Source organism: Protopterus annectens, chromosome 2.part0, assembly GCF_019279795.1.
Source record: "Protopterus annectens isolate FY-2018-M chromosome 2.part0, PAN1.0, whole genome shotgun sequence".
In the NCBI taxonomy this organism is placed as follows: domain Eukaryota; kingdom Metazoa; phylum Chordata; order Ceratodontiformes; family Protopteridae; genus Protopterus; species Protopterus annectens.
Genome location: NC_056728.1, coordinates 1,735,853,679 through 1,735,881,422, shown reverse-complemented (window position 1 = coordinate 1,735,881,422; position 27,744 = coordinate 1,735,853,679). Strand labels below are relative to the sequence as shown.

At 39.5% G+C, this 27,744-nt stretch overlaps 1 protein-coding gene across 2 annotated transcripts in view; it reads left to right on the top strand.

Moving 5' to 3' along the window:
• Window positions 1-27,744, top strand: part of EPHB2 (EPH receptor B2) — a 2,126,559-nt gene that overhangs the window by 1,942,086 nt on the left and 156,729 nt on the right. For both annotated transcript variants that reach the window (XM_044061768.1, XM_044061767.1), the window contains exon 9: window positions 12,459-12,526. In XM_044061768.1, coding sequence (XP_043917703.1) covers window positions 12,459-12,526 — 68 coding nt within the window. The remainder of the gene's footprint in view (window positions 1-12,458; window positions 12,527-27,744) is intronic.

The window sequence follows — 27,744 nt, the reverse complement described above, 5'->3', positions numbered from 1 at the left end:
GTGTTAAAAATACTCTATGTAACTATTGACAGTTAAATATTTTCCAGTACTGTGTGTTAGAGGTATAATTAACTGATAGTAAGATGTTAGTTTTAATTTCTTCTGTTAACTGCAATGACTGACCTTTTGTTAAGAACTGCCAGTATGATGGTTTGGGAATTGTTTTATATGTTATTAACTCTTTATATAGATTTGAAATGGAATTTTTCTTTTCACAACTATTATATATAAATTCATACAGAAAACATATTAGATTTGGAATATATTTAAATGAGGAATTATTAATTAATCTGCATAAATCTTGAGTGTGCATTAGAATGCTTTGTAAGGTTAACCACTCCTGTGTTGGAATATTTTAAGCAGTTTTTATCATATGTATATTTAAAACATTTAATTTATTTACACATTGAAACCAGCTTAAGAATCCATTTTGTTCCCAGGAGGTTATTGTTTCCCTATATATTTTGTGAGGAAAGTTCTTAGTGATGGTAAATGGGGTTAAAAGGTCAAACCAAAGTTTTAGATCTATGTTTGCATTGATAAGTTTCCTAAAGAAATTGATGTAATGATTAATCAGTGTTGTTTTAGAAGGTTTTGTTATATTACATTGTATGCTTATGCATAGTATGTACCAGGGTTTGTTTGAATGGTCTACTATTAAACATTTTTTAACAGATTAAATTAATTTGTTAATATAGCCATTGTTAATTTTTTCCAGTTGGCAAAATAATTTGGGTTTATCCAGTCTATTTTAGTTTTAAGCACAGATGCTTTTAAATATGTTCTATTTCTGGGAAGTTCAATCCTCCTTGTGATGAGTTAGAGCTACTCTGTTCTTTTTGGGATACCATAAACATTTTATTAAATATGAGTTTATGTCTTTAAGAATGCATCTTTCAGGAATTAACTGTATTGCTAATGCTACATATAGTATTTTTGGCAATAAGACCATTTTTATTAATTGCAATCTTTCTTCAAAAGTTAATATAATTTTGTTCTACTTTTCTATATATATTTTTATTGTTTCAATGTTTTTATAATTTGTTAATATTGTTTCATTTATATTTTTGCATAACACTATTCCTAAATAATTTAGCGTAAGTTCTTGTTTTCCTATGATGGATTTATCTGTAACTTGTAGTTCTTTTTTCTTATTTAAAAATAGAAATTTTGATTTTGATCTATTAAAGTGTAGACCCGAAATCTTATAAAATGTCTCCATTACTTCTTCTAGCTCTCCTAATGACTCTCTGGAGTTTGATAGGGTTAATAAAATATCATCAGTAAAAAGCATTATTTTAGATATGTACTGGTCATAGACTTCTATTCCTTTTATTCTTGGATTATTGCGTATTATTTCTGCAAGTATTTCTATAGCCAAAGCAAATAAAATAAGAGAAAAAGGGCATTTTTGTTTAGTACCTTTCGTTATATGGATAGATTCTGAGGTGAAATGACCTAATTTAATGTAGGCTAAGTTATTAGTATATATGTTTTTAGTAATAAGATGAAGGGAGGAGGAAATTCAAATAATGCTAAAGTTTTAAATAGATATTCCCAGTTGAGGGAATCAAAGGCTTTTTCTATGTCTAATCGGATTACAAGTGTTTATCTATCTTCTTTATTCACACAATTTATAAGAGTAAGTATCCTTTTAATATTATCATGTGTGTGCCTGTTATATAAAAATCCAGTTTGATCATTATTAATTGTCTTTAAAAGTGGGATTTTCATTCTGTTAACTAGGATTGACATGAATATTTTGTAATCATTATTCAGTAATGATATAGGTCTGTATGAGGTGCAAAGGCCTGATGGTTTATTATCTTTTAGAATTGGTGTTATGAGTGAATATTTCCATGAGGGTGGTAGTTTTGCTTCTGACAGGACGTCTAGCAAAGTTTTATGAAAAAGGGACATTACTGTTGAAGTGAAGAGTTTGTAAATTTCCGTAATTATACCATCTATCCCTGGAGCTTTGTTAGATTTACTTTCTTTTATCTTGTCAACAATTTCTTTGTAGGGTATAGGTTTTTGTAGGTCTAGTTTTAAGTTTTTGGGAATTTTTTTATATTGATAAGGTTTGTATCTTAAGTTTATTTGGTTGGTATCTAAATCTTCTTTTTTGAAGTGTTCCATATAATGGAACCAAAATGCTTCAAGGATGTCTCCTATATCTGATACTTTTTTCCTTTCTTTTCATGATATATACTACTAATGTTATTTGCTTTAGATTGTATTTTAATTCTTGTAGATAAGTTATGTAGGTATCTGGGGGAGGTGGCTAATGAGTTTATTTTTAATTTTTCCAAGGCTAGACAAGTTTTGTGTGTTAGAATTTCATTATATTTTTTATTTAATTCCTCAATTTCTTTTTTGACTTCTGGACAATTCTGATTTTTTTTTTTTTTTTTTACATTTTGCTGTCAAGAGTCTGTTTTGCAAGTCTAATGATTCAGATTCCCACTCTCTAACTTTGTTGTTGTACCAGCTAAGGGTCTTTCCAAATAAATATGCTTTTAATGAGTCCCAAACCATGACTCTACTGATTTCTGTTGTATTATTAATTTCAAGAAATAATTGTAGATCTGTCAACATCCATGGTCTGAATTCTTTAATTTTTGTGATATATGATGGAATTCTAGTTGAGGGGATTAAAGGTTTAAACTCTATTTGGAGCTTCATTATCAGAGAGTCGTGATCTGAGAAGGGGCATGGAACTATTGAGAAGTTGAGGATTTTTGTTTGTAAATCTTGAACTACGAATAATTTGTCTATTCCGGTTTGTGTTCCAAGTCTATGGTCTTTATGGGAAAATAATAAAGATTTATCATCTTTTACTTTAAAAGTGTGTATTAAATGAAATGAATCAATCCATCTTTTTAAGGATTTTGAAATAGTTGCTATGTGAAAATAATTCTTGGTGGTTTCAGAAGCTTCTAAGGTACAATTAAAGTCTCCTCCCAGTATAAAATTTCCTTTATAATCCACTTTGTTTTCTTGACTTACTAGAGCTTTCAAGAGCTAAGTTACAACTCATAAGTGACCACACAAGTACGCATTTTTTTTATATACATAAGGGAACTCATCATTTGATTAACTCAGGAGACATGCATGAAAAGTATTTAGTGCAATGAAATGTGAGCAGATGCCAGGTAGGGTCACTCAGGCAATGGGCTGTAAGCCATTTCATGGCACCTAAGATGTGGGCATAATAGAATCATGTGAAAGGATAATATTTATGGACTGGATTGGACTGGATTGGATTTTGCTGACTAGGCATTTACAGTGAGGCAGAGGCCATTCTTAGTAGGAGCCTGGGATCAGGGTAGAACCCTGGAAAACTATATAATCTAGTAAGTGCCTTGTGGAAGAATTAACTACCGATATGACTCCTTGAGTATGCCTAAAGATGTAAAAGGAAAAATATTTGAGGACTGTACCAGAACACTTATGAGATAAACAGAACCCTATAGTCCATGCTACAAAATGAAAATAAAAGCTAAAGGAGAACCAAGATAAATGGCAAATAGAGCATTTCTCTTTTTTTTTTTCCTGTATGCTTTTTATCTATGCTCCTGCTGACAATCAGATCTCCCCTGACAGACCAAGCCCATTGTTTCCTCTACACCAGGCATTCTCGGTTCCTGGCAAGAGCCATCCAGGAGATCCAGCATTCAAGCAGCCATAAGGGTCTTTTAATCTCTCAGCAAAGTTGTGGGAATTAGGGCAAGCATTTCTCCTGTTTTGTCTGAGCACAGTCACTGCTCTCTGTGTGACAAGTCATCCACTCCCAATCTTCACCTCAACTCACACTTCCACAAGATCTGTCAGTGATGAGAGAATGCCTTTAATGCACTCCCAGTTCCCCTAATACATTGTACCCTTAAATAATCTCAATGGGGAAGCACATTGATGTGCTCCTAATTGCTCCAGTACCTTGCACTATAGAAAGAGAACCCTCATCCACACATGAACTCAACACATAAACCATCATACAGAGAGGTACTCACCAGAAACCTACCTAAACACAAGAGACCTTCCAAACACAAACATGCTACACCTAACATAGCACCTACAGCACTCAGTACACATAAAAACACAAGCACCAGTGTCTCAGCAAATAAGTCCCAAAGGCAAAGCACATCTAAACCAAATGTTTTAGTCATAGGTGTCTCCATTGTGAGACACACAGATGTCTCACTCACCAGGCTGGACAAGGAGAAGGTTACAGTCATCCGTCTATCGAGTGCCAGGATCCGTCATATCACACATGCACTCAAGTCCGTCAACAACAAGTACCGTTATGACTCCATCATAGTTCATGTTGGCATGAATGACTTGAGATGTATCTCACTGGAGTATATGAAGAGAGACATGCTTGATCTCTATGAATGTGTGTCCCAGGCAGGTATGTCCTCAACCTTGAGGAGCATTCTACCCTCACCTAGGATGATACCATAATATAAGCAAAAAATGACTGACTTCAACAATTGGCTTGGTTTCTGGTGTCATTCTAAGGGGATCCTGTTCCTGTCAGCCTGGGATGGCATGGTTGGTAGACCATGCTGCTTTGCCAGAGATATTCTTCACCTGTCACCTCTATGCTTTTGGTTACTGACTAAGACACTTGCCTCCCCGTTTGTGCCTTTTTAGGCAAGGTCTCAAAAACAAAATTTCCGACATGAAAATATCACTCACAAATAAATTAAAGGTTATGCTGCTAAACACTAGGACTTTGCTTCCACAATGTGCAGTTTCTGATTTACTCATCTCTCTGGAGGATGTTGACATCTGTGCAGTCACAGAAGCTTGGTTCAGGGCCACAGAGAGTACACCAGCCTTGCAAGGCTACAGTGCCTTCCGTACTTTCAGACTGCAAAATGAACGTGAGAACCAAAGGAGGAGGAGTGTCTGTCTTCATCAAAGATAAATACACCCCTAGACTGGTTAGACAGGAAAACTCCATGGAGTTATTCCAAGTTCATCTAACTGTGGGTAAGACCTTCCTCCAAATCGTCATTAGCTATAGGCCCCCATCAATGAACCAAGATACCCATGCTGCTTATTTGGAACTGCTTTTGTCAATCAAATTACAACTAAACACTCTAGTCATGAGCAAGTTTAGCTATTCCTCCATTGACTGGGAAACTTATATGAGTACCAACATGTTCGCACAAAGGTTCCTGGGCTTTGTTAACACTAATGTCCTGGAACAAACAGTATACAACCCCATGAGGGGCTCAAATATTCTTGACCTGGTCCTTACCAACATGGGCGACCGTTGCACTACCCCAAGTGAAGGATCACAAATCAGTCACATTTAAAGTAGCTACAACACCTGAACCCCTTTTTGGTGAAATCAGACAAAAAATTTTCACTAAAGCTAATTATACCCTCTTAAGGGATGGCATAAATAATTTCCAAGCTCCTGTTCCCACATATGTCATTGACAACTATAATAAGGTATACACAAATGCCCTGTACAAACACTATACTAAGGTATACATAAATGCCTTGTATAAACACTTGCACAAATGTATTGACACAGTTGTACCTGATAGGATCAAAACAAGATCCTCAAGCTAAAACAAACCTCCCTGGTGGACATCCCATACGTTATACAACAAGAGGAAGAAGTTGCTGTCTAAGAATAAAAAAAAGAGTGGTCCCAGCACTGGAAGAACATCCTTCTCTGCTTGAACAAATAAGTAAGACAGTTTGTAAAATCCGCTAAGGGCAACTTTGAAAAAATTTAGTAACCATTGCTAAGGATAAACATAAGGCATTCTTCAGTTATATCTGTAACCTAAAAGATAGGACCCAGACATGTGCTGAACCAGCTGTGGATGGCATCAAACACAGTTCCTGTGAAAATAGCTAACCGATTAACTGACAGGTTTGGAGAAAATTTCACCCCCATGTTCGCTGCAAACATTCCACAAAGCATTCTGTCTATATCACCCCTACCTTGCATCTCCTAAGAGCAAGTCATTAATGCTCTCTCCGAGGCCAAAACCACATCCTCTATGGGACTGGATGGCATTCCAGGTTGCATTTTAAATGGTGTAAAACATGAGTTAGCAAGTCCATTAGGTATTCTTTTCACCCACAGCCTGAGTACTGGTTTTGTCCCTGCTGAATGGAAAACAGCAACCGTCACCCCCCCCCCCTTCATAATGGGGTTACAGCAACAGACACTGGAAATTACAGACCTATGAGCTTAACCAGCCTTATGTGTAAGGCCATGGAAGAAACATCATGGAGCTTATAAATAAGGATATAGGCGGTCTCCAAACCCTTGATCAGACACAGTTTGGTTTTGTCAAAGGCAGGTCATGCCTCCTAAACCTGGAGGACTTCTTTGAAAATGTCACCAGAGCTGTAGACAAAGGCAAATCTGTGCATACAGCCTCCCTTAACTTAGCTGAGACTTTTGACACAATCCCACATTCGGGCATCATTGATAAACTCTCCCAGTTGAATATCAACCCTTATGTCATCAAATGGGTTGCTAACTGGCTCACCAACAGATCACAGTCAGTCAGAGTTGGAGACTTTATCTCAACCAGCAGACTTGTCACCAAAGGGGTACCACAGGGGTCAGTGCTGGGCCCCCTATTGCTTGGAATATAATTCTCAGAAATTCAAGCCAAAACAGTGGGGCTGTGGCAGACTAGTTTTGCTGATGACTGCAAATTAGTTGCAATCATTGAATGCCCAAACAATGTTAGTATACGTCATGTGGGACTTGCACAAACCAGTCATTGGTGCCAAAGCCATGGGCTCAGACTCAGTGCTAAAAAAGTATCATCATCCCCTTTGGTAAAAACGATGTACTTGCAGACTGTCATATAAATAATAATACCCTAAGTAGAAATTCAGTAGTGAGAGACTTGGGAACACAAGTTGACCGTAGCCTAAACTTTGACCACCATGTGTCTACTGTGGTAAGGAAGGCATTCTACATCACACACTTCATTAGCAAAGACATTGCCTCAAGAGTGAAAGAGGTCATAACACCCCTGTACTCAACCCTCATCAGGCCTATAATTGACTACAATGCACCCTTTTGTATGTACCTTACCAGGCCCCTGCAGCAACTTGAGAGACCTAAGAGATTTCTAACCAAGAAAATTCAGGGTCTCTGGCACATGTCATCCATTGACAGACTGAAGCCATTGTCACTGTACTCAGAAGTGCACAGAGTACTTAGAGTAGACTTGTGCCTAACCTACAGAGCAATCTTGGATCCAAACCTAATGGAAATGATGCACATCCACAACTCAAATGGAAGAAGGGTCACCCATTCTAGGGACCTTAATCTGGTCTGTGACATAAATAGGATATGCTGGAGAGACAAATGTCTCTCAGAGGTTGCCACTCCTTTGGAATAGGCTACCAATTCACATCAAACATAGTCCCTCTACGACCCTGTTTAAGTATAGCCTGGATGACTGGATGGGAAACTGTAAATTCCTGCCAGGGATTTCACCTATGACCCTCCTAGATATGGGCAGCCGTTGCTAACTAATGTCTTGAGTTTAGGCAAGAGCCTTTATATTGGGTTTCTCTAGTATTAGATTGGGTACACATGGCTAGGCTTATAAAGATAATTGGGTCAATAGCCCAATAACCTCCTATGAAGCCATGAACAAGGGGATGAGTTCCTGTAATCATCACACCTCTTACAATGAAGGTATTTATGGTGTAAACCTTCTACGTCCTCCCCTGGATGGGATGGCATAGACTTGCATCATAATGGGAGCCACTATGCACTCTCCTGAAAGTGCATGGTCTCGTACACTTGTAGTGAAGGCTACCACTATGTTGCTTAGTGGCCAGACACCTTCCCCTGGACTGTTCATTGTATCATCTTCTGTCCCTGAAGTTTCGTCTTCACTTTAGCATTCTCTCAAATTCTAGCAATAACTCATATTAAGATGTGGGTAATTTGGAGGTTTACTCACTGCTGATATGGCTTGGTCATGGGGCCAGAACCTTAGTAATTAAAAGTCAACTGTAAATTCACCTACATGACCAACTCCCTGACCTCATGAGTGTTCAGACAAAGCCAGCTGTGTGTTACCCTGTGTTAACCACACCTGGACCTAAGTTATTATACAGTGACATTATTTGTAAAAAAAATGCCTAAGCTTTTTTAAATAATGCTATCATATGAAGCAACTTTATGTATGTGCTCACACCTGGGCAACAAATCATGGTATAATGTAAATGTAACCATGATGCATATGACAATGTTTGTACACATAAACTATTAAATGAAAAATACTGCACTTCAGTTGTTGGATCTGCCTGCTGGTTCACACTGTTGGATCCACTTCTGATCATCTGCCCATAGGGGCTCTGAAAATTCATTCAGAGTTTGAAAGCTAAATATTAAGAGCCTATCTTCTCCTTAGCAGTTAGTGACTACTAGTGCATAACTAGTGTTTTCTGAATATTATGCCTCTTTTAAATAGTTATTTTCAGTTCCTTGTGCAAATTGTGTACTGTTTATTTGTAAAGTAAAGGCGTTGACATATTTACTTCAAGCAAAGAATGTTATTATTCAACTTTAAATGCTAGTTTACCACTGTACTTTTAACTCTTTGCTGTCTGCCCTTTGAAATGTGACTACACAGAGCTAAGTGTTACCTTCCAAATATTTAAAATATATTTTAAAATATATCTGGCTTGCTTTAAGGATAAACAGTAAGGTGTGTTCTTGTTTGGTTAGCTTTCACTAACTGAAGGCAGCAATACTGCCAGCTTGTGAGCATAGCCGGCCTTAGGCATAGGCCAACTAGGCGACCGCCTAGGGCACTACTTTAGTAGGGGCACTTTTCCAGTATTTATTTGGTGTAGGTAGACCAGGATGGGGGCACTGGGTGGTGTGGTGGGGGGTGCCATGGTGCCCTTTTGCCTAGGGCACCAGTTGACCTAAGGCCGCTCCTGCTTGTGAGAAGAGCTTGTAGGTACTGGATAGTTAGCACTTGCCAGCCTTTCTGATAAAAACTGTGTGACTGTATATGTGTGATTATTTTGTGAGTCTTGAGTTCACCAGTGAATGTGTTACTGATTGCGAGATCCAGCTGCACTATATTTAATACAAATAAACAGTAACCACTTCTAGTTCAGCCTCCAATGCATCTCATTGGTTGGTGTGGAATATATTCTATAAGATCTTGCACCCAGAGAAAGATTCATATCTATAAAAAGGGACCTTCAGCAGCAGAAAACCTAAACAGATTGTAGCTGGGATAATTCATGTACTCAAATCCATGTACTTACTTCTGAAATGCACATGTTAAGTAACTTGGTAGCTACGAACAGTTGGGAAATGGCTAGATGTCACAGCAATGGAGTGATGCAGAGTACATTAAACTATGACTAGTAATTGTTAGAAATATTAGTACCTTGTATAAGCAAGGGTGAATAACCAATTGAGCCATTAAACAATATTGTTTCTGTTTGGCAGCAGTTACTTCAGTTAAACTCTTATTTAAAGTGTGCCTCCCATAAATGCAAAACTATAGTGAAATTCTTGTATCCTCAACAATTCCTTCACATGTAAGTGAATACACAGATATGTTATGTACCGTCATTCTGTCTTTACTTTTTGAGAAAGCTAAGGTCTTCATTATTCAGTATTGTCACTCCATCATCTTTTATTGGCACATAGTCATGTCACAGCAGAGAAGTTGTATTATTTTGATCAGCTGATACATGAAGGCTTTTCAGAAACCTTTTTCCTCCCTGTTTGTGAGCACAGAATAATCTGTAGGAGAGGGGATCAGGCCTACACAGCTTCTTGTTGGATTCTGCCTGTGAGTGGTAGGAGGGTTTCATTTTGTGTTGTTGGCATTCCCTTACCTTTTAATTGATACTAAATTCATTGCACCATGGAAGCTTCAGAAAGGTTTTCATATTCGGTGTTTTCATGTTTTTATGTTTTAAGTTTTGTTTTCTTAGTGCAATCTCTTCAGTGTTAAAATCAGAACTGTTCCAAATATCCCAAAGAATTTATTGTTAGCGCTTTCGTTCATTCACAGTCCACAATAAACTTTATCAGACATTTCCCAAGAACCATCACCATTATATAAGTCTACTAATTATACAATTAAGAATTCAATTAGTTAAAAGGAACCTTAAACATTTTTAGTTCTGTTTTTGTAAACCTGATACAGTTTTTGTAAAGTTTTTGTAAAAACATCTTCCACCCTATATAAAAACACAACCAAGTATGTTAAAATTGTAATTATACCATGACCCCCCATTAATATTCCAAAACGTGCACGCTGATTGGCCAGTGTGCACGTTGTAAATCGACTTATACTAATGGAAAAAGGTCCAGTCGCCCGGACTTTTTCCATTAGTATAAGTCTTTTTTTAAAACACTGTCTCGCTATGTTAAAAGAGTTTAACATAGCGACACAGGTTTAAAAGCAACGGAGATCTCCGTTACTTTTTTAAAGCTGTCGCGCTATGTTAAACTCCTTTAACATAGCGACACAGTGTGTAAAAAGCAATGGTGATCTTGCGTTCTCTGTTGCTTTTTTTTTAAACCTGTCTCGCTATGTTAAATGGGTTTAGCATAGCGAGACAGCTTTAAAATAAGTAACGGAGATCTCCGTTGCTTATTTTAAAGCTGTCTCGCTATGTTAAACCCATTTAGCATAGCGAGACAGGTTTAAAAAAGCAACGGAGAAAGTAAGATCTCCATTAGCTATTTTATGTTAAATGGGTTTAACATGCGAGACAGCTTTAAAATAAGCAACAGACATCTCCGTTGCTTATTTTAAAGCTGTCTCGCTATGTTAAACCCATTTAACATAGCGAACAGTAAAAGCAACGGAGATCTTGCTTTCTCCGCTGCTTTTGGCCACAGCTCTGATGTACTGCGTAGGCATGCGCAGTACATCAGAACTGCCGCGGATGCCAGACAGCTGCGGAAGGGCAGCAAAGAGGCATTATACAATGCCATTATTTAAGAAAAGTAATTGTTTCTTTTCTTAAATAATGTCATAGTAGAATAGCAATAACCCACTTCTGGGTGTGGGTAATGCGGGATTTACCCACGGTTGTCTTTGTTTGGTCCCTCGGGACCAAACCACGCCAACCATGGGTAAATCCCGCATTACCCACACCCAGGCGTGAGTTATTGCTATAACAAACCTACATAGAAAGATGTTTGAACATACATATTCCATCTTGTATTAAACAAATGCTATTGACCATATAGGAAACAATGTTCCTTCCAATATTATCTTTCCAAAGATTTTAACTTCAGCATACATTTAATAGAACAATATTCATTAAGCCCTGGTGGGGCATAAGCATTAGTCCTTAGCTGCCACAGCAATTCCGATTCTTCTAATTTTAACTCCCATGGTCCACCTCTTATATTCTTACTAACCTGTTCTATGATAGTAAATGCAAACGTTTGTGGGGTTCGTTGATATATGCTTTGCTAGTGTGTTTGTGGCAGTTCTTTTACTTATGTGATATAAGTGTTCATAACTAATTGAATTCTTAATTGCATAATTAGTAGACATATAATGGTGATAGTTCTTGGGAAATGTTGTCTGGTGAAGTTCATTGTGGATTGTGAATGAACCAAAGCACTAACAATAAATTATTTGGGATATTTGGAACTCTCTTCTGGCATTATTCGTTTTAAGCTGGTTTAATATTTGTTTGGTCTTTTTTGTTTTTTAAATCAGAACTGTGACCGCCCTGTTGTATCAGGTAGGTGTAGGTGGTGGTGATGGGGGGGGTTAACACATTATCTGCTAAAGTAGCACTTGACACTGTCAGCAATAAAATGTTACTTAGTAATGAAACATACAGTGAACCAGCTCATGAATGCTAAGACAGCAGACACTTGAAGGTGGCTGCAGAGGTTTTCTTGCTATAAATCATTTTCACTTCATTTGCCTTGACTCCGTCAGGAATGTGAAGCATGCATGTTTTTTGTGTACCTACTTATGTGGGTAACAGGCCCTTCCTTGCTACTACAGTGACAGCAGTACATTCATTCACCAGATCTGTGTCCTAATCCTGTTGACATTGTTACCAAGGATGAGCACTGGATTCAGCCTTGATTATCTGCACTGGATAATCTACTTGAAAATGATGCTGTCACTCTTTGTTTCTGTAATTCACATGTTCTTTGTGAGTACTAAATGTATCCTAGTTTGGAGATATCAGTTCTGTACTCAATGCCAAGTGTCTTGTTTAATTAACTTCAGTGTTTGTTTCCTGTGCCAGTAGGCATTGATGCTAGATCAAGCACGTCACCACAGAGCTGCGTCCCATATACTGTAGCTCTGCATGAATAGCTGTGCTGCTGTGGTAGTAACAGGATGATAAATGTCTATTTTGATAAGATGCAGTGAATTTAATATGCAACTTAAGACCTTCACACATTTTGTATGTATGTGCTCTGGTTTCAGGCGCAGAGGGTTTGAACGTGCAGAATCTGAGTATACAGATAAACTTCAGCATTACACCAGTGGACATGGTAAGTATTCTTACTCATTTGGTGTGGTGAGTACTTAACTAACATGAACACAGAAGTGCATCTGGGCAGACTATGGAATACTGAATGAAGTGAGGTTAGCATCACTGCACACCATATGAAGAAAGGTGAGTATACCCACACAGTACTAACAGTGATGAGTACCACTTACATCAGCAGGTACTCTAGTTATATCAGAGTGCACCAATATGCTGTACTTTAAATAAAAAGTACTTGCTGGTGTATTGCTAATACCCACAGAATATATATATAGTGAAAAAATACTGGACAGTAGCCTGGTACACTGAATGCCAGTAAATAACAATGGGCACATTGAGAAATGTAGCCACCATTATCCATATAATATAACTACAGACATTAGAAGTAATTTTTTGTTACTGTTGGGTAGTACTGAATTGCACAGCACTAATAAACACGTTGAGTAATAACTGACTACAGTATACTTGAAAAATGAAGGTCTGGAAGCTCAGTAGATTTTGGTAGGATTAGAACCACTGAATAGCAAGGAGTATGCTAAATACTACAAGAAAGTCATGCAATGGTAGTAACTAGCAAACACCAGTGTGGATGTATGTACTTTGAGACAGAACTGAACATACAGTCTTCTAAAGGCAGTTTACTTGCTAAATCATTGGTAAAATAGAGCAGTAGACGTACAGTCAGTTTCCACAAGGTATTATTAGGCATGTGGTTGCATGTAATAGGCCACATACTCTGAAAAATGCCTTCCATTGTTAATTTCTTTTATACACACATATTTTCTCCTTTTAAAATGCATGATAACTGCAGCCCTTATCCTAACCATACATTGCATAAATGTAGACTGTAAAACTAAACCCGGCCCCATTAATTCTCTTGGACATGAAAGCTGATCCATTAACATTTGACTACTGCAGGAACTTGTATGGTACAAGTTTTTGCCATCAGTTTTATATTTTCCAAATTGTTCCGGAACTGGTACAGGAACAATGCTGGATCTCAAAGAAGATAGGAGAGTTGCAGTGCATGGAGAGACAGACAACAACAGCTGATGTGACACCCCAGCACTATGTAGAAAATGGGAAAAAGAGGGATGATATTGATGATGACGGTGATGATGAACACTGCATCCCCACTCTTATGGCTATCTTACCAAAAGCTGCAGGCAAGACTTTGAGGGATCACAGCAGAGCTGAATACCAGAGTACGTAAAAGTAGCTAGGATGATGAAGAACAGAGAGCATAACCATGATTCCTGATTGGCCTTTGAGGATGACAGTTCATATTTCGTGACCACGTGCAATTGCTCTAAGTTAGTTAAATCTCATAGTGTCAGATCATAGTGTTACTACTAAGAGTATCAAAGAGGTGTAATGGGCTGTCATGTTCATTTAGAAACACAATGCAATTTAGATTTAGAAGTGCTCTCAGGCACTGAAGGCAGAGTGAAATTAAAGACTGAATGACAAAGAACTTTAGATCTGGCAGAGGAATCTTGGTAGAAGAGTTGCAGGTGACTGTCAGTCCCTGGAACATATGTAAAAAAAAAAAAAAAAAAACTTGAGCCATGTTGTTTGCATACTACAAGGCATGTTATTTGTAAGGACATTAACTTCAGCTCAGGACCAAACCTGCCTTATTAGAGGGAATAAGACTTCTGTCCTAGAGTGATCATCCCATGTTTGTCATTAGGAAGTGTCACTGCCCATGCTACTGCGGTTAAGTATAAGTGATGCAATAAAACATAGGAGGATCCATAGCAGATTCATCGCATCTTGTCATGCACAGTAACATTGACCTGACTGTGTACACGTTCACTGTGTTTCATGAAACACATCCAGTGATTATCATCATAGTGCCACTGGAATCTTTGGCTGCACCACTAGCACTGTCCACAAAGACAGTCTTAGTCGGAGGGTTAAACCTCACTCACTTCTAAATACACCGTCAGAGGAGGCAGTTACCCAAGTCAAAATGACTGGGGGAAGCTGAAGAAACTGAGGATGAATATGCTCTGCAGGCTTTCAAAGGAACCGAGCTACTGTAACTGAAAGTAGTAGTGAGTAGAAAATGCCAGATAGCCCAGTATGAAAAGATATGTTTTGTATGTTCCTATAACTCATGAGCTCTAGAGTAAGTCTGAATTGCTAGTGTAATGGAGTTGATTTAGAAATGTGTTTTGTTCCTGTTATATTTTGACTAAACTGTTGTCTCAAGTCAAATCTTCTGATCGTCCCCCTTCTTTCAGTGTTATTAAATATATCAAGGTAGCACATATGCCACTCTCAGGGAAGGGTCCTATAAACCATGCCCATGACAACAATGCATTGGAGGTACTTAGCCTTAAAGAGCATTTGATAAATGAAGACTGCTGCAATGGGCTATGACCAACACCAGCCACACTTAATCATCGCACTAAACAAGTGAAAAGCAGAGCTATGGACACTTTACCAGGAATTTACCCAAATCACTCTCAACTCAGTGCCTTTCAGTACGGTATTGCCTACAATTATTGTTTTCTTGTTTAAAACTATTTTCATACAGAACACACAGATATATACTCGCATGCACCCTGCACATGCTTATGCGTTTTGCAAATGTATGTCAACTGTTTACAAAAATGTAACACGTACATTTAAGGTAGACATGATAGCACCAGTGCAATAGTATGTATAATTTTGCATTTTCTAAAAATAATCCATCCATCCATTCATAATCACTTTTTTCCATTTTACACAACTTGTTCACACTGCCAGGTGACTAGCCCTGCTGTGGATTGTTTTACACTTTCTAATAATAATAACACATTAAAATTTCGTTTGGTTAGACTTACTTTTGTAACTCTGTTGTTGTATATTGGACCCTTTTAAATTTGCTCATATATCTATTTTGCAAGCTACTTTCTTAATGAGGAATGCTAGTGTAGCAAGTTGGGGCATAAAACAGACCTCCCCATCCAAAGTAATGGTCCCCAGTTCATCCTAAGGGATCCATTGGCATTCTTAAACAAAATAGGAAATATAGTCTGTGCAGTATGACATGTGAGCAGCCTGAGATGCCCATGGAAATATTCTTTAGGTACTCGTGCCACATTATCTGGCCTCTTTCAGTCTGCTGAAGTAACAGCTGTACTTTACCATCTTCTCAGATTGCCAAGCTTCTCACTCTTTGTCAGAAATTGAACCCAGCAACCATGTGAAAGAACCTTATTTCTGCAGATGTATCTGTGATCTCATCTTTTTGATCACTACTTAATGTCTTGTAGCTGTGGTAGCTGTTCCCTCCTCACACACAGGTAGAGCAATCCACTCTTCCCTAGTAGAGAACCATGACTTTTGATGTGGAATTGGTGACTCTCACTCCAACCACTTCATTCCCATCAGTGCCTTACTCCAGTCATGCCAGACAGAGATCACAGTACTGTAGATGCCAAGATGAACAACATCATCTGGAAACAAAAAGCTGCATCTCTCCTGTCCCCAAACTGAGGGCTCTCCAGACCTTGGTTATGCATTTATATTATGTCCATACATATAGTAAACAAGAAATAAGACAGGACAAGGTATAATCTTGGGGGACTCTATATGCTAGGAATGCAGACACACTCACTCCACAAATACAAAACTGGATGGCACAGAGCAGTGGGCCTGGAGCCCCACACTGTTACAGCATCTCTCACATGACACTCCAGAGTACCTGTTCATATAACTTTTCCAGGTTAACAAAACATATGTAGACAATAGTGACACATTTCCACAGCCTTCTGAAGTATCAGTGCAAGACAAAGGATTGCATAAGACAACATACATTGCTTTTGATCCTCCTGAATCAGAAACATAGCTGTCATATGAGATATTTCTGTAGTGTGCTAGCGTAGGCTTTCTCAGGCTAGCTGTAGGTTATGATCCTTTTTAAATGAAACATACCATCCTATTCCCCTCTCTGAAAATAGGGACCAGAACCCAAGTTTGTAAATCCAGAGGTACTTTCACCACCTTTACCCCAAAACTTAAAGGATATGTTACAAAAAAAACATGCTAATAGTATCCAGGTCCTTCATTATTTCTAACCAGAACTCATCTGCTCTTGCAGTTTTACCACAGCAGAAGTACTTTGTCTCTGAAGTGGCTTAAAGTGCAAAAAAGGACCCATTCCTACCAAATGAGGGCATGTCCGTTGGGTTCAGGAGCTCCTCAAGATGTTCTGCCTCCAGATAGTGTCCCAGGTTGAGGTCATCATGTTTGTACTACTGCTGAGAACAGCTTGGATTGACAGATTTCTAGCTAACATTACATGGAATGCTGTTTTTTTTCTTTTACTTGATGGCTTACCTCTTACATCATCAGCATGTCCTACAGTTACTTCCATGACAAGTAACACCCGTCTCCTCTTGTGTCTTGGTTAAGCATTTGAGGTTTCTGTATTACCTGGTAGCCTCCTGGCACAGACCTATAGGTTCATAGAAGGCAGCCAAGCTGCTGCAAGAAGCACTTTTCAGTCCCAGCTCCTTGGTGCCATCTCAGCTACTAAAGCTTTGAACAGAGCTCATTTGCACTCACTTTCTTGACCTTTCCCTGATATACAGAAGAAGCTTACTTATCTGGCTATGGGAGGTGAGTTCATTCCACACTGAAGTATCGTTCTTAGATACCTCACTACATACTGTACTTTCCTGGCCGATGTGACATCTTATTACCAGCTCATGGTCAGTTGACAGCTTAGTTCATCTCTTGACCTGAATATTCAGAATACATGTCCTCATATTTCACAAAATGAGTTCAAAAGGCAAACATTAACCTTTGGCAGAAGTTGCTGTGTTTTTACATATAGTTTTCAGCAAACTTTAACATGGTTTCATTATGAATAATAAATGACTTAAGCAATAATAAATTAACAGCTGCCTATGTGAGTTAATTTCAGTCAGGTTTTTCCTCTAAACTGTGCTCCTTTCTTGTATCTATATCATTCCCTGTGTAAGCACTGAGGTCTCACCATATGACTACAAATTCCAAATGGTACCAAGCAGACTCCAAGAAGGCCAGCTCTGAGTAGCTGTCAGGTGCATGTGCACAGACAACCGACAGAGTTCCTTTCCACAACTCATAAATGCACCAAGGTAGCTTTCTTTTCTACAGGCACAAATTCTACTTGTATGGCAGTGTGGCATTACAGTAGAAATAACTGACCATTCAGGGGTGTTTCCCCCACCTCTTGTCAGTTCATTATACTCCTGTAATGACCACCATGGAGGGTATTACTGTACTTAAAAATAGGATGTATTTTAAGTTGTTTTACATTTGTCTCATTGTTAATAAATGTAACTTTTTTATATAAAAAAGTATCTCTTCCAAATGTTTGAAAGTTAATGTAGGCTATGTTTCATGCACACTCATGAATGCACACACACACAGACACACTTGTTAAATAAATGTGTCTCCGAAATAGTGCATGATCTGTTACATACAGAAAACTAGGTGGTAACATGTCATATCTCTCACAATGACAGTTTTCATCTGTGCCTAATATAAATATTGCTGTTCAGCACACTCATTTTGTGCTACACTTCTACTCTAGATTTAAAGATGAATGATATATTGTGGTCTACATAACTATAACTATTACCTAGCAGATGAAAAACATCACTACTATTACTTCTTAGGCGCACTGCCACTCATCCATAAGCAGCTCTTCTACCTGGGACCCCTACAGTTTGTCACGGGGTATTTGTTCATTTCTCAGAACAGCCATATGAAATGATTGGTGTATGTATATATATATATATATATATATATGGGTACCTATTACTTGATCGACAAGTCAAAACAGCGACACTCACATGTTCGACTCCACATCATCGACACTTCATAACATCGACGTTTCAGGTAAGCGATCTTCCCCCTCACAGGACCCATGGTAGCACTCGTTTCACTATTAAGAAGGTAAGGACAATGCTGTCAAAGTACATTTTGAAGACTGACGTAAACCTTGCGCGTTAAAAGACAGAAACGAGTGCTACCATGGGTCCTGTGAGGGGGAAGATCGCTTACCTGAAACGTCGATGTTATGAAGTGTCGATGATGTGGAGTCGAACATGTGAGTGTCGCTGTTTTGACTTGTCGATCAAGTAATAGGTACCCATATATATATATATATGTGTGTGTGCGTGTGTGTGTGTGATTGATTGATGGATAGTTGGGGGCATTTGTGTTTTGCAAACCTGAGTGTGTTACTGTTTGAACTAATGACATTTTAAGGTTTTAGATCTTGGTTAAAATAATCATGCACTGATTAAAAGAGATGCAGTTATCTGTAGTGGATCCATTCTGTAGTTAAGGAGTGGAAGACTTATGAGATTGCAAAGGAAAAGTGTCTGGGAATGTGATGTGTACCTTTGAAACCTTTTAAAAATATATATAAGAAATGGAGGATGGAATTCTGAAGGGCCTCTGTCAGTCTGTACTCCTTAGAAAGTGGCTATATCTTGTACTGCTGATAAGATGGGCTGGAGAATGTACTTGGTTGCTGTTTTACTGTGAAATTAACTTTTGTCAGTTGTGTTCACAGGTATTTGGTTATCAGTCTGTGAGGATCTTTAGAAGCCTAGCCATACATTCTACAGTAGTTTTTTATCCCTTACATTTTAGGTGTGAATATCTCAGAGGCAGGCAGAACAAGGATGTGTTCAGACAGTTACTTGTTACCCCTTTCCATAAGTGACATAGGTACTAAGCCGGGTGAGCGGGATGAATTTACAGTTTAATATCCTGGCATCCAAATTTCATTTGAGTAGAGTAAGAGAAGTACATTGTTTTATACAGCATAGAAGATGGTTTCATAGGAGTGGTATTCAGTATAGTACATATTTATTCCTCCATCATGTCCTGTTTATTTTGAAAAAGAGATTGACATCCCTTGATTTGGTGTTAATGCTAACATTGGACGTGTGTATATGTAATAGGTTTGTCAGGATGGGGGCTGTTGAGGCAATTTTTGGTGTTCTGATGCTTCAGATGTCCTTCATGGATGCATCTGCAGTCATAACAAGTGGGTTGTCCTGTCGTCAGGCAGCCCTTCAGTCGGCCGGATTCCAAAGTCCGGGTCCGGCTTCGGCTGATGTCGCACTCCACCCGACGTCATCTCTGTTGGTCTTCAGGTATAAAGGCATCAGCCGACGCCATTTTCCTCAGTCTTTCTTGCCGCGTGGCGCCCGAAGCAGAAGCTGTTCGCAAGTGCCGGTCGGTCGGATCCAGAGATTACTTCTACCGAATACTACTTAGAAGACTTCTAAAGCTAAGTACCCTGTTGGGGACTCTTTCTTGCCTCAGCCGATGTCAGAAAAAGTTAACAATTGTTTAAACTGTGGGAAACAAATACCTCATAAAGATTTCCACTCTTACTGTCTGCCTTGTTTAGGCCCAGCCCACGACGTAGCAGCCTGTTCGGCCTGTGCTTCTTTCAACCGACGAACGCTTAGGCGTCGGTCGGAGTTTGCAGAACAGTTTTTCGGTTCTGATTTTGCGTACATTATGCCGTCGGATCCTCCGACTACCCAATCTAGCAAAAAACGCAAAGATAAAGACCGACACTCGCGGTCCGCGGTTTTGACCGAAACCATGGTCAAGCAAACCGCGAGTGTCTCGGTTTCGGCCGAAACCGAGAAAACTGAACAAAGTACAGCTGAACCTATTCCTACAACTGAGGCCCCTGCTACAACTCTTGAAACGACTTCAGACATTTTACCCACTACGGTGGTTGACTTATCAGACACCATCCCCTTGGATGTTTCTACCCCAGCACGTGGTGCTGCTAGGCCTCCAGCAGCCATGTCCATTAAGGCCTTCGCCAGGGCTAAAGCAGCCAAGACTACTAAAACAGTGCCTGTTAAACCACCCACATCCAGGCCCTCTTCTAGTTCTCAAATGCTTACTTTGGCAGAAGATTTAATTTCTTTAATTAGAGGATCTCAATCTCACCCAGACAGGGCCTCTCAGCCCCAGAGAAGAGACCTAGGGCAGAGCCCCCGAGCCAGTGTCCTCTGATGATTCTGCTGATGAATCAGACATAACTGACCAGCCAGAGGCTCCTTCTCCAATTTTGAAGATTCTGATGCTGAAGAATCCATCCCAGCTGCTTCCCCACCAGAAGAATTCTCCTTTGGGGAAACCTTGCATGCCATGCGAGAACAGTTCCAATGGCAGCAACAGGATCTTTCAGACTCCAGAAAAGACTTAGGACTTTTCTGCACCTCCCACAGCACAGGCCCTTAGCTATACCCCTGTTCTCTCTGTGGTGGATGATGCTTTCAATGATGTTTGCTCCGCTCCAGATTCTTTACCCCAGCCCTGCCAAACCAGACAGATTTTACAGGGTGCCAGATACTCATCACCACCTTTACAAGGCTCCACTTGCAGACCCAGAAACTATATCCCAGGGCCCCAAGGCAGTAGCCGACCATAGCTAAAACCCTATTCCTTCTGAAAGGGAAGCAAGGTCATTAGACAGATGGGGTAAAAAGGTCTACACTTCAGCTACTCTCTCAGCTAGAGCTTTAAACTGTCAGTTTCACATGATACAATACCAAGAGTTTATGCTGGATCAGTTAACTAAAAAACTAACCACTGATGAATCTCTTGATAAGAAATATGTATTAGAGATGGTAAATAACATACAACAGGTTAGCAACCATTCCTTAAAATGTGGCTATGATGCACTGGAGGCTTCATTTAGATCAGCCATGACAGGCACAGTGATAAGAAGGCATGCATGGCTAAAGGAACAAGCTTTACCGGATCATGTTAAAGCTAAGTTGCTAGATACTCCTATGGACAAGACAAGTTTGTTTGGTACATCTGCCCAGCAGGTTATGAAGAAAATGGAAGAAAAGGCAAAATCTGTTCAAACTGTTAAAGATTTCTTGCAGGTTCAACCCCCAAGGTTTAGCAGGAACTGGCCTGCCAAAAATTGGTCCTTTCCTGACTCCACAAAATTTCAAAGGGGCAGGAATAGACGTTCCAGAGGCAGAAACCAATCCAGAGGAGGTGCCTACAGAGGAAGACAGTGGCAAGGTAACAACAGAGGCACAGACACAGCCACTGCCACTACATCAACACAGCCACAGTGACTTAACCCTAAATCCGCCTACCAGGGAATAAATAGCAGCTCCTCTAGGCGGAAAGTTAACCTTATTTTCAAAGAACTGGCACTACATAACAAAGGACAGGTGGATTTTACAAACCATAGATCAAGGTTACCGGTTTCACTTCCACACTTTTCCAGTCAAAAGAGGAATGCCAAATCTACCTCCAAATCAAAAAACAGAGGCTCTACGCCAGATAATGGAGTTAGCAAACATGAGAGCTGTGGAAAGAGTGCCAACAGCAGAGCAAGGAAAGGGGTTCTACTCCAGACTATTCCTAGTTCCAAGAAAGGAAAAAAGTTGGAGACCAATTCTCGACCTGTCCACCTTAAATACATACATCATTGTCCCAAAATTCAAAATGCTGACCCTACACCAACTTCTTCCCATGCTGGGCAAGGAGTCTTGGCTGGTAACTCTAGATCTCAAGGAGGCATACCTGCACGTCCCCATTCGACCAATCTGCAGAAGATACCTCAGATTTCTTGCAGGATCAGAGCACTATCAATTCTCAGCATTGCCTTTTGGCTTATCTACTGCGCCCAGAGTATTCACAAAATGCCTGGCATCAGTAATCGCCCATTGCAGACTTCAGGGAATTCAAATTTACCCATACTTGGACGACTGCCTGCTACAAGGGGACAACAAAAGCAAGCTGACAACAGATTTACAAAGGGTCATTTACTTGCTACAAACACTGGGATACACAGTCAATTTACAAAAGTCAAGGCTGATACCATCCCAAACAAGGACATTCTTGGGCGCGGAATTGGACACAGTAAAACAAATGGCATTCCTGACTACAGAAAAACGAAAGAACTCCTCTATACTTCTTGGCACTAACAAAACTGAACAAGTTAACAGCAAGAAAAGTACTGCAGGCCTTGGGCTTCATGGCATCATGCATAATCTTGGTTCCATTTGCCAGACTACATATGAGAAAACTACAGTGGTACCTAAAGAATTTATGGTCCCAACACAGACACAGTCTAGAAACAGAAATCCCACTAATTCCATGCTTAAAACAGGAGTTCCTATGGTGGGCTCAGGCATGCCAGTCAAACCCAGGCCTACCCTTTCGCAGATGTCAAGCAAGCCAGACCATCACAACAGACGCTTCAGACCTAGGATGGGGGGCCCACATGCCGGACAAATGCGTGCAAGGATTGTGGACACAGGATCAACTCCAACTGCACATCAACCTAAAAGAAATGCTGGCGGTAAAACTGGCAATCCAAAAGTTCAAACCATTTCTCAAAGAGGGCCAGTTGATGATAAGGACAGACAACACCACAGTCATGTGGTACATCAACAAACAGGGAGGCACTCATTCATACCCCCTATGCAGAATGACCTTGAAGCTGTGGACCCTGGCTCTCAGCTACAACATCCAGTTACAGGCAATATTTGTACCAGGGAAAGACAATACCCTAGCAGACATATTAAGCAGAACCACTTCGGATGCCCACGAATGGAAGCTTCACCCGGACATCTTCAAGACCATTTCAAAGAAATGGGGAATGCCACAGATAGACCTATTCGCATCACCTCTCAATCACCAGCTCAAAAAATTCTGCACAAGGACATTCCACCCATTAGCATGGAAAGTGGATTCGCTCTCTTTCAACTGGAAAGGCCTAACAGCATATGCATTCCCGCCTCTTCCTCTGATACACAAGGTACTACTGAAAATCAAGGAAGAACGTCCAAGGATAATCCTGATAGCTCCAAACTGGCCAAGACAACACTGGTACCCACTACTGAGGAGCATGTCTCGGAACAATATGTGGACAATTCCCCTGATGCCCTTGATGTTAATGCAGAACAACTACAGCATCATACATCCAAACCTAAAAACCTTGAAACTGACTGCATGGAACATCACATAACAGCAGCTATTCCAGAACTTTCCCAAAGAGTTAAAGACATTATTCTTGAAGCACGCAGACCTTCAACAAGAAGGAACTATGCTGGAAAATGGAAAAGGTTTGTCATCTGGAGTACGGAAAGAGGAAAAGATGTGTCAAACATAGATATGCCTAACATTCTGGAGTATCTGGCCGAACTTCTTCATTCAGGCCTGTCCTACTCCTCCATCAAGATACATGCATCAGCTATTTCAGCAGAATACAGCTTTGATACACCTGTTTTTTCGCACCCTTTGCTCAGGCAATTCCTCAGAGGAATCAAGAATGTAAAACCTCCAAGGAAACCACCATTACCAGCTTGGGATTTAAACTTTGTGCTAGAAAAGTTGACACTAGCACCCTTTGAACCAGCAGCAACAGCAGACCTACAACACCTGTCATGGAAAACTGCTTTCCTACTGGCAATTACTTCAGCAAGGAGGGTTTCAGAACTACAGGCCTTAATGGCAGTGCAACCCTTCCTAATCTTCCACCAAGATAGAGTGTCCATGAGGACTAATCCTACATTTATGCCTAAGGTGGTATCCAGACTGTCTTTAAACCAGGCAATCCACCTACCTACCTTCTTTCCCAACCCACAAAACAGAGGGAAAGAATACTGCATACCTTGGATGTACATAGACAGCTACGCTACTACTTGGACAGAACAAAAATAGCAGAAAGACTGACCAACTTTTGTAGCCTATGCAACAGGAAGGGAAGGAAAAGCTATTTCCAAACAGACAATCTCCAAATGGATAGGAAATTGCATACGCTTCTGTTACTCCTTCCATGGAAAACCAATTCCACAGAACATAAGACCTCACTCTACAAGGGCAACAGCCACTACCACAGCCTTCTTACGAGGAGTGGCAACCAAAGACATTATTGAGGCGGCTACTTGGACCTCCGTGCATACATTTGCCAAGCATTATAATTTGCCTCTATATTCCAGATCCCGAGCAGGGTTTGCCACTGCTGTACTGCAAGGGATCCTAAACACACCATAATCTATTTTTATCCTCCTCCCCTAGTTGGCTATGGTATTCTACCCACTTGTTATGACTGCAGATGCATCCATGAAGGACATAGTACAGTTTTGTACCTACCATAAATGTAGATGTCCGAACTGGATAGCATCTGCAGTCAGGATTACCCTCCCTCCATCCCCTCTGTGGTACTCCTAGGGTGTTTACCCTTCTAATAGCTAGCTGTTGGGGGGGAGTCTCTTATGGTGTATTTGTTTGTGTATATGTACATACATGCTTATTGTTGTGTTTACCTCTATCTATTTGGAAACATTGGCATCTATCCAAATTTTAGCCTGCAAGAGGGCTACTGGCATCTGGGGCAAGAAACACTGAGGAAAATGGCGTTGGCTGATGCCTTTATACCCGAAGACCAACAGAGATGACGTCGGGTGGAGTGCGACATCAGCCGAAGCCGGACCCGGACTTTGGAATCCGGCCGACTGAAGGGCTGCCTGACGACAGGACAACCCACTTGTTATGACTGCAGATGCTATCCAGTTCGGACATCTACATTTATGGTAGGTACAAAACTGTACTTTTTGTTTCTTACAAGTAAAGGATAGTGAGAGAACAAATGGCGGCTTGAAGAAATGTCTTAAGCCACGGAGTACAGATTTGCTGTTGTAGTAGACTGTTTTGGTATTTGTGGGCTCTCCTTGTGCTGAATACATCTCATTGGTATCCACTGTGACTTATGGGATTTTCTTTTTCTTTAAGCACATTTTTAAGGATTTATAATTACTACTAATTTTGATTATATTTAGTTGCAGAATAGTTGTAGTACATGAACAACATTGATTATGTTCTGAAATAAAAATGCCTATTTTAATGAGCTTCTCAAGTGAGAACCTAGCAGCAACCTTGTTACAACAAGGCTGTTGTGAAACAATCTTGCTATTAAGGAGCCTCATGCTACCTCGCAGATGTCAGCCATTAAGGAACTATATCTAAAACTGACAGCTTAGCAAGATCCTAGATACTTTGCAATGTCACAAAAATACAAAAAGGTATCAGAGGAGAGGGCTTCAACAGTTTTTAAAGCTGCTGGTTGTTTACTGGGAGTTCTTGCTGCATGTTGAAGACCGAATTCTGTGAGCCCTGAAACAGATAGAAATTAATTGAGATGGAGGGAAATATATACCATGTTTCATACTGCTGCATCTTCCCTTCTTTTAGGTATAGCAGTCTCAGAATGAGTATATATAAGTAACAAGCATGTATGAGTTGCACACTAGGGAGCTTGCCTACCCCTGCAACAAGCTTTTTCAGTTTGTGACAGTGAATGTCACACTTCAGTAGCACAGCTGTAGAATTCCATTTAACTTTTTGGAGTTTTAGAACTCCTGTTATAGAATCTCAAAATTCTTATAGTACACTGATTATGAGTGCATTTTGCTTCTATATGGCATTTGTGTGACAACTCGTCGCCAGTTACAGCTTTTAAAGATGTTAGACATGCCACGTTTTGTTTCTACACTTTTTTGTAAATGGTGATACATCTGGACAGCAAAAGCTCTTCATATTTTGCGAATAATTACATCAGATCACCAGTCATAGCACCTGCTTTGTGATGTGATCGTGAAACCGATTCAAAGGAACTCACTTCTTGAGCTTCACTTTTGTGCTGAATTTCTTGAAACACTTTACCAAGTATGCAGTGTAGATGATTATAATCAGGTCTCTGATCTTAAATATATATTATGTGTTTGAGACATGGGCTCCAAGAAGTTCACCTTGAGAGCGAAGCTCGAGAGGTGAATCTTGGCATTCATGTAGAGAACACATATTAATATGTTATGATCAGAAATCCAGTCATAATTCTTTCTAGTGCATGGATATTTATCTGTTCTATGTACTACTAGTTACACAAAAGTTAGATTAAAAAAAAAGAAAAAATTATGTGTTGTGCTAGTAAAACAGTAGGGAAGTGGTTGACATCCTTACATATGTCCTGTCTAACGGAAGCAGTTTGAATCAAAATAGTGCCTGTAGTGTGGAGAACAGTAGGGTGAAACTGAAGTCGAAACAAAGTTGTTTCATGCTCTGTTGTTTCTGTTTTCTGGTTTGCACTGTCAGCTTTTAGTGCCGGACAATATCTTAACAGTACATAAGCACTCTTCTAAGCATTGTTAAGATCGGGTCTCTCGCTGGAGTTGCTCTGAACTAGGATGCTATGTAACCATTATTCTATCATCATCATGGCACTCCATGCACTACAAAGTAGTTAAAAATGCCATCCTTTTCATAATCCTCTATGTAGGGTTAATTCAACATTACTCACCTGAGGTATTTTGCAGTTTGTCATTACACAGAATTCAAATAAATCTACTTTAAACAGCATTTTTTTTACCTATTTGTTGTCCTGGTAAGCCCACTGGACAAATCATCCCTTTTGAGGGATGACAGAATCCTGGTTAAGTAACTTGCCCAGAGTCACAGAGGAGGTTAATGAACATGAAGGTAATCAAACCTTGTACCTTTAGCACAGTTTGCAGCTCACTAATAGCTCAGAACTCTAGTCCTGCAACAGCAGACAAAATTGCAATATTTTAAGACGTTTTTAAAGGCTGCCTACAAGTCAAAAACACAATGGATTTGCTTAGAAAACACATTTTAGTGATAATGGCTGAATTTACAGCTGTTTACTTTTTAACAGTACAGAAAATTGCGGGATTTTAAAAGTTTATATTTTGGCTGCTTGCAAATCAAAAACATGCTGGATTTGCTTAGAAAAATTGTATTAACTTTGGCTGAACTTATAGGCCATTCTTCATAATTCAGTTTAAGATTTCATAGTGAAGTTGTCCTATAGAACAAAAAAGAGATTAAAATCGGTATAACAGATTGCAGTATTAATATTTATATTTAGAATATGATTTTTCTGAAGTATAAGAGCTCCTCAATGACAGTAATAATAATAATAATAATCATAATAATAATAATAATGTAGGGTATGCTGTAAGCAGTTCAATGTAATTCTGAGAGCTTTGCAGGGAGACAGCTTATGGAAATGAACTTCATGAGCAGTGTGATATGGGCACCCTTTGTATAATGGTCACTTTCTATCTGCTGTTTGCACCTTTTCCCTGACGTTATTTTTTATACATTCAGAGTTGACTCCATCCAAAGTGGATACATTTATTTATG